At 34.5% G+C, this 7815-nt stretch overlaps 1 protein-coding gene across 3 annotated transcripts; it reads right to left on the reverse strand.

Moving 5' to 3' along the window:
- Window positions 1-5640: 5640 nt before the first annotated feature.
- Window positions 5641-7815, reverse strand: LOC132144217 (microfibril-associated glycoprotein 4-like). Of its 3 annotated transcripts, none has more exons than XM_059555004.1 (5): window positions 7772-7815; window positions 7459-7671; window positions 7282-7378; window positions 7025-7192; window positions 5641-6044 (listed from the first exon to the last, which is right to left on the reverse strand). In XM_059555004.1, the coding sequence occupies exons 1-5, from the start codon at window positions 7775-7777 to the stop codon at window positions 5788-5790; spliced, it is 741 nt and encodes a 246-aa protein (XP_059410987.1). In that variant the 5' UTR covers window positions 7778-7815; the 3' UTR covers window positions 5641-5787. The 3 variants fall into 3 exon arrangements, with proteins under 3 accessions (XP_059410987.1, XP_059410989.1, XP_059410990.1); XM_059555006.1 differs by having other exon boundaries at window positions 7788-7808; XM_059555007.1 differs by having other exon boundaries at window positions 7459-7532; window positions 7772-7808.

Genomic DNA, 7815 nt, shown 5'->3' on the forward strand with positions numbered 1-7815 from the left:
CAATTATTACATATTTCGTATCAAAATTATTAATCTTTAACAACAACTTAAGAAATTGAGTGGCACCTGATTTTTATCAGCATGCTTCAGTAAATGAAAAATTAAATTAAGCTGTTTTCTCTGTTTTTGCACAGACTTCATGTAAGAAGATATCTTACTATTCTGACTTTCTTTGCCTTCCGTTTCAAGGTATTTTTAGCTGTACAAAACAGCTTGTTTTGCTGCTTGATATTGCAAACTGCTGTTTCTTACCATATCATTTTAATGTATTGTCAGTTTGTAGCACAAAACATTTTACCATTTGCTGCACTTTGTTATTCTTCTCATTATTTCCCTTCAGTGGCTAATGAACCGGAAATCACAGAAAACTGCTTATTTCCATCTTGAACAATAAGGTGGATAAACTCGCCATTCGGAAAGTGTTTTTTTTTTTTTGTCTCAAAATTGTTAGATATCAACCTGCAATTTGAGTTAAGAATTGCGGGACAAAAAGTCACAATTTTGAGTTATAAAGTAAGAATTGCAAGTTTATACAATCAAAAAAATAGCTTGTTGGTCTAACTTAATAAAATTATGACACACATTTCCACGCATTTAAACAGATTAATTTGAACTTAAATTAAGTTAAATGTACCGATGAGTAAAATTCATGCTAATTAATGAGATCACAACAATTTCACTGGACATATTCTGTGAATGTTCCCTGGACATAATTCACTCTTGTTGATCCAAGCAGTGTTGTTGCTATTTTGCCTTTGTGCAGAGTTGCGTGAGTTTAATGCATTTTTTTAAAAATGGAAAGGCCTGTTAGAGTTTAAGTTTTTAATGTCTAGTTATTTTGAACATTTGAAAGAGTTCAGACAACATAAAATATATATTTTTTGGAGGGAGGGGGGGGTTACCATTGTGGTGAAGAATAGAGCTTGAGCTTAGATTGTCAATTGGTGTCTTACATGCATGTAAATGTTTTATGATGGTTTGATTGTAAAGGGTCTGAATGCTGACAATATAGACAGCGTAAAGCATATACTGGCTCTCAAACTGATTTATTTTCTTTTGTTTTTCATATTCATTCTTATGAGAAGGTAACAGCCAGCACAACACTTGTTCAGTACAAAACAGTGTAAAGTTTTTGTAGCATGCAAGTAATGATCAAGTAAAAATATTTTCATGACATTAGCGTAGTTACAGTTCATGTATAGCCTAACCACAGAATCTATACTTCACTATAATGGTAACCTCAAAAATAATCATAAACATAACCTCTTTTATATTTCAAAAATAACTAAACGACAAACTTTAATATGTATTTTCCCTTCAGCAAAAACACATTAAACACCACTTAATTTCAACATTTATTCTCCCGGTCTATCCCTACGCAAAACATGCTGGGAACTAGAAATCCACTGGCCAGTTTCAGGCAATGCAACATAAATGATTAGTGTAGGCCCAACTTAACTTCAATGTTTTAAGTTAACATTTTAAAAATGTAATTTCATTTAATATAATACAATTGAGTGCAAATGACAACTGGATAAAAAAACTAAAGGTTTATGTTGTTTTAGCATATTTTATTGAAGTAAACTGAGCAAACAACTAAAATCTTTTTTTTTTGAGTGTATCTCACAATTCTTCCTCGGATTTGCAATTTTTTTATCACATAATTACACAACTGCAATTGCATGTTTACATCGAACAATCCTTAGAGAAAAAAAGAGTCTGAATTGTGAAGTGATGTGGGGCAAAGTATGGGGTCCCATACTTGGAATTTGTGCTCTGCATTTAACCCATCCAAGTGAAGAACACACATTCACAGTCACACACACACACACACGTTGAGTTTCTATGTTTTATATGGACTCTCCATAGGTGCAATGGTTTTTATAATGTGCAAACTGTATATTATATCGCCCTACACCTAACCCTGACAAAAAAAACTGCATTTCTGCATTTTTAGATTTAGAATTTTTTTTCATTCTGTATGATGTATAAGCTTTTGGATCTTGCTATCTTTAACTTGGCCAAACATCACTTCACTTTCACATATAATTCACCTTTTTGCAAGATTTAATATAACACTAAGGTGTCCCCAGAATTTGTCAGCTCAAAATACCCCACAGATCATTTTATATAATTTTGAAATGCCTATTTTGAGTGGAGGCAGAAATGGGTTGTTTGCATGTATGTCTCTTTAATTACAAATTAGCTGCTGCTCCCTGCCTCTATACCAGAATAGAAAATTTGACATTACAGTGGGTATTTCAGATTCTCGGACAGAAAAAAATTGATTGGTTGTTTTGTTTGGTTTTAATTATCATGTATATCAGACTGAAATCATGCAAGTTTTAAAAATCACATCAATACTTGATGGTACTGATGACCTTTGTGTTACAAGTCTGACTCTCTAATCATTAGGTCAAAACTGAGTAGCCAGAAATTCTTGTGAACCAGATTTGAGGATCACTGTTCTTGAGTGAAGATAAACATGGCGAGGTGTGCAGCTCATTCAGAGTGGGGTCTATGTTAATACAGCCAGGTCAATCAACATTCATGGGCCGGGCTTGTAGTATGTGATGTCACAAGGTGGTTGTGTACACACACTGCCAACACACATTTACGTCAGATGAGTGAATGTCAATCCTTTGACAGACAGATTCATTGTTGCATCTCAGAAGGCATATAACATGTTGAGTTGTGTGTCATCTTGAAAGCCTTAGAATGGATTGAGCAAAAGAAACCAAACAAAGTTCTCATCTGTTGTGGATCGGTCTCTGTTTTGTGGAGTCTCAAATCAAGTATTACTAAAAATCATGAGTTACTTTATGAAATAATGATTTTCCACTCAAGAATAAAGATGCAGACACATTCATTTGGATCATTGCTCAGATAGGTATTATGGAAAATTAAAAGGTAGACAAAACTACCAAAAAAGCTTTAAAAAAAAACAGAAATTAGAGACACAGATATCAGGCTTCCAAGATCAGAAGGACTGATGTGAAATAAAAGTATGACCAACCCAGCAGGCACAAGATGTAGACTCCAAAGTCGGCTAGACGTTGGATTTTGATTGAAAATGAAAATCTGGTTAACGCCTAAATCCAACGACTGTTTGACGTCAAGCTCCAACATTAGGCAGATGCTGAATGTCGGCTGGAATAAACACCCCCCCCCCCCCCCCCCCAAAAAAAAACAACATAAAAACTGTGAAATGCATGGCACTACACATATTACCAGCTTCACTTATTACTAACCAGTTTTACTTTATTTTTGTCAGACGTCTACAGAAGTTATTTTTGAGAATTAACAGAGGTTTATATGTTGATGTTTTATTTGAAAATGTTTGATCACCATTATTGTGATCAGTGTTTGCTTTAGTTGGGTAGTTTGACTCTTGGCTTAGCAAGTTTGTTGGTCATGTAATAGTGTTTAACAAAACATAATTTATTATAAAAGGGGCCATAAACAAAGATTAGATGCTGTAGTTTTGTCATCATGAAAAAGATTATAAGGGAAAATTAGAAACAAAACTTGCGTCCATCAGATCAGACATTCAGAATTTTTATTTTTAAATACATTTTGGGGGGAAAATCTTTCGAGACACATAGACTTCAATAATCAGTATATGAATCTCAACAATGGTGACATGCTTCATGCAGCAATGCATGCTGGGAGCCACCACAGTATAAAACACATGGCTCCCAGCATGTCACCATTGTTGAGATTCATATGCTGATTGTTGATGTCTGTGTGTGTCAGCATAGGTTAAGTCTTTTGAGCTAATGTTTGTTAAAAGATTTTAACTGATTGTTGTAATACTGCTGGTTCTCATGTGGCAGAAGCACAGGGTTTGTAATATGAATGTACTAAAGGACCAACATAATTGTTAGATTAAAAAACATCAGCGAATCAGGTTATTTCATGATGATTATAAAACCATTTACAGATAATCACCTGATCTCATGTCACTTTAGCTGTCTTTGATGCTGCAAATGTGCTCGACAAACAAACTGTCACAGCAGCCAAAAAAAGACAAAATCACTGTTCTGGTGTTTAACTGTTATGCTGTTATGGAAATTAAACACATTAGAGTTAAACCCCTGTTCATTTTCAATAAGAGCTTTTGTAGACGTCTGACAGAAACAAAGTCAGTCTGATTACTAATAAGGGAAGCTGGTAATGCTGTTTGTGTAGTTTGTTTAATCTTCCTCTGCTGAGATCTTGAGATATTTAATGTGCTGCCATGCATTTCACCCTTTGTTGCAGTGTGGTGCTTATTCCAACCAAAATTCAACATCTGTCTGACAACAAAGTTGGGTTTAGACGTCAACCCGACTTTCATTTTCAACCAAAATATGAATATATATGTCTATGACTATGATATGTCTATGTCTAACTGACATTGGATTAGTTGGAGTCCAACGTCTTCCTGACGTCACACTGATGTGCTGTGCCTGCTGGGAAGAATCCAGCAGAAGACTAAGAATAGGACCCAGTGAATTAAAGCATTTGTGCCCAAATTTTTCTGAATGGTTTTATGCATATTGTCATGTTAATAGTGTCCTTTGTGAACATGTTCTGCATTTATTTTTCTAGTTGCATCTGTCTTATAATCTCTTGAATATGAAAACACAATAAATCCCTTTGTCTTAAAATGGTGGAACATAGTGCAGAAAAAAGAACAGCCATTAATGTGACCCAACAGTGTATTGTGTATCAATAAGTTAATAAAAATAAACAAATAAAACTAAATAGAATTAAGAAAATATTACATCTATATAATAAAAAGGGTATACCTGAAAGAAAATTACGCATTTAACTGTTTGGTTACCAACATTCAGCAAAATATCTTCTTTAGTGTTCAACAGAAGAAAGAATCTCATAGGTTTGCAACTTAAAGATGACACGATGATGACACACTATCACATTTTTGGGTGAACTTTCCCTTATGGAAGCATTTTTCGTATAAGTAGCCTACAAGGAGTACTGCAGTAAAGATACAAGTTTTATAAATTCACATAAAACATATTTGCATACTATACTTTGTGATATAAATCTGTAAAATATCACATATTTTATGAATAGGCACATATTGATTAGGTCAAATGGATTAACCCTGTCAAAAGTCCTTGATGTTCATGAAATTAATGATATTCTTTTTAAAATATACGATAATTTAAAAAATTGTCATATGTTGGCTACACCCATGATTGTTTGTTTATTTATTTACTTATTATTGAACATGCAGGTGTTTTCAGTCTTAGAAGTATGTTAGTTAAATGAAAATAAAAATAAATAGAATTAAGATAATATTACATCTAGTAGAACCCTTGCTGTCAAATACCAGAGACCATAGAGTATCTACTCATTATTTGCAGGAAATATGAAATGGAGAGAAAGGATATGACAAAAGAAATGGATCAGGATTAACAGAACATGGATTTGAGAACATTCTGGAATGTACTGGGTGTTTATTTCACTTAATTTCATTTATTTCCATCAAATAATGATTTATCTAATTTAACTTGTTTAAAATGTATCTCTTTTATGTAAGCATTATGTAATGACTTATTGTTCATAAAGTTATTGATTTCTGATGAGATCTCATCTGACACAATGTATAAAAAGACAGAATGCTTTCAATGCAGGAGTTCATTGGAAGTTTATTTATATAAAAGTAAATCAAAAGACAAAAGCAAATACTTGTTGATTTGCTTACACTGAGGAAAATAAAACCTTAAACCTTCGCATTTTGTAATATAGAGAAAACAACATCAGATGTGTGCTCCTTTAGGGCACAAGTTTGATCTTCATGGTGATGGATTTCATACCGATATTCCAATTGCCCTTCCAGGTGTACCAAACATTTCCAATGGCTAAAATGGTGGGATCTTCACCCCACAAATACACACCGTTGGGGTTTGCACGGTGACAGGCATCGTACCAAAATGCCCCGAGAAACTGTTTGGCACAGTTTCTGCTGTCGTTGTCTTGTTCTTTGTCAAAGGTGGAAAACTTCTGTCCATTATGGTAGGACAAAGAGTCACCTGTAAAGAGGAAGAACATAATTGATGATTTTAACATCTTATCTATGACTTTTTTATAACATATTTATGATTTATGTTAATTTCTCTACTGATTCGACAGCAGATTATTCAGAATGATGCCTGTTGATGCCAATATCAATTATTATTATTTAACATCTGTAAAGCGATCAGTACTGTACTAAGCACTGTAGGGATAAAGGTGACGTCATTTGACTTGATCGGAAACGTGCCATAGAGATTAAAGTTACATAATTAATTACAATCAATTACATAATTCAAACAGTATCCCATGCAGTGTCTTCAGATGTATACTTAAAATTTCAGCAAATGCAGCAGGTAATCCAGAAATTCCATGCATACAAAAAATTTACTTACTACTCATAGTATACACATAGCATACTGCAATATAGTATGAGTTCTAAGGTAGTATGCGATTCCTGACACAGTTTCTGTACTAATTTCAGTGTACTTGAGTTATATTTAGCAGATTCTAGCAAATATAGTAGGTCATCCTGGTATTCCATGCATACAGATAATTTGCATACCATGCACAGAATACATACTGGATACTTAGGAAAATAGTAAGGGTAGTATTATAGCATGAGTTTACTAATATATTCCACCTGACTATATCAGTGCCTGAGAATCCAGACACTGATAAGCAGCTCCTGTTAACAACCAGAATCACTGAAGAAAAGAGAAACAACAATAACAGAAAACAAAAGAAAAAAAACATAAAATCTCTCAAGATCACAGCATGATGAGCAAACACTCTAAAATAATACCTCCTCCAGATGAAAACACACACAAACGGATGTCTCTGAGATGTATTGTCTCATCAGGCTCAAGTTCATACACTGATGCATGCTTATTTACATGAAGAAGATGTTTCAGTGAAATTACAAAACAGATTTGAAAGTCCGTGAGCAAGTAAAAAAAATTCAAGTGTGACTTTATTAATGCGTTTTCAAGTGTTCTACCTGCTCCTCCATCTTTGAATCCCGAAACTTGTAGTTTATACCCATAAGCTTCAGGACCCACAGAGAAAGATGAGTACACAGCATAACCTTTCCTTCCATTAAAGTCCTCCAGATCCACTCTCAGCATGTACTTCCTGTTGCGTGTCAGCTGGTACATGTTCTCCAGCCCTGATCATACACACACATGAAGAACACGTTCAAATAAAAACTGGACATGAACATCTACACAAACACACACACACACTGTGAGATCTTACCCAGCCAGTATTCTCCCTCCACATTCCCAAATCCTCCCTTGTACTGATTCCACGGCCGATAGAAATTTACACTGCCGTCCATTCTCCTCTGAATCACCTGTGATGGGTTTATATAGAAGATATTATTCATAATGAAAGTTCTGATGTGTGTTTAATGATATAAAGTTGCATTTATACCGTCCATCCTCCTCTGTCTTCATTGTTTCCAACTGAGATCATCTGACAGTCAACCCAGACAGGAACGTCACCTGCTGGATAGATGGAGCAGACCCCACTGATGGTTTGTCCGGATTTATAGATGTCAGAGCAGTCGACCGGATTTAATCCATTAGAAACAGACACCATAAACCCCATTAAAACAGAGAGCAGAGCCACAGCAAACACGTTCATCTACAGAGAGAAGCGACTGATCATCAGCCTCATTCATAATGATCAAATCACACTGACACTAGAAGGAAAAACTCTACATGTGTGATCAACATGAACTTACTGCCATCTTCTCTTACTGCAATCTTGCCTTTTCTTGAAGAATTT

The sequence above is a fragment of the Carassius carassius genome, chromosome 7, assembly GCF_963082965.1.
Source record: "Carassius carassius chromosome 7, fCarCar2.1, whole genome shotgun sequence".
Taxonomy (NCBI): Eukaryota; Metazoa; Chordata; class Actinopteri; order Cypriniformes; family Cyprinidae; genus Carassius; species Carassius carassius.

Excerpts from the sequence above, each read along its gene's own strand:
- LOC132144217 (XM_059555004.1), bottom strand. Across the intron at positions 7,379-7,458 it reads AAGACAGAGGAGGATGGACG|GTGATTCAGAGGAGAATGGA; the intron begins GTATAAATGCAA and ends AACCCATCACAG. Across the intron at positions 7,193-7,281 it reads GGAGGGAGAATACTGGCTGG|GGCTGGAGAACATGTACCAG; the intron begins GTAAGATCTCAC and ends GTGTATGATCAG.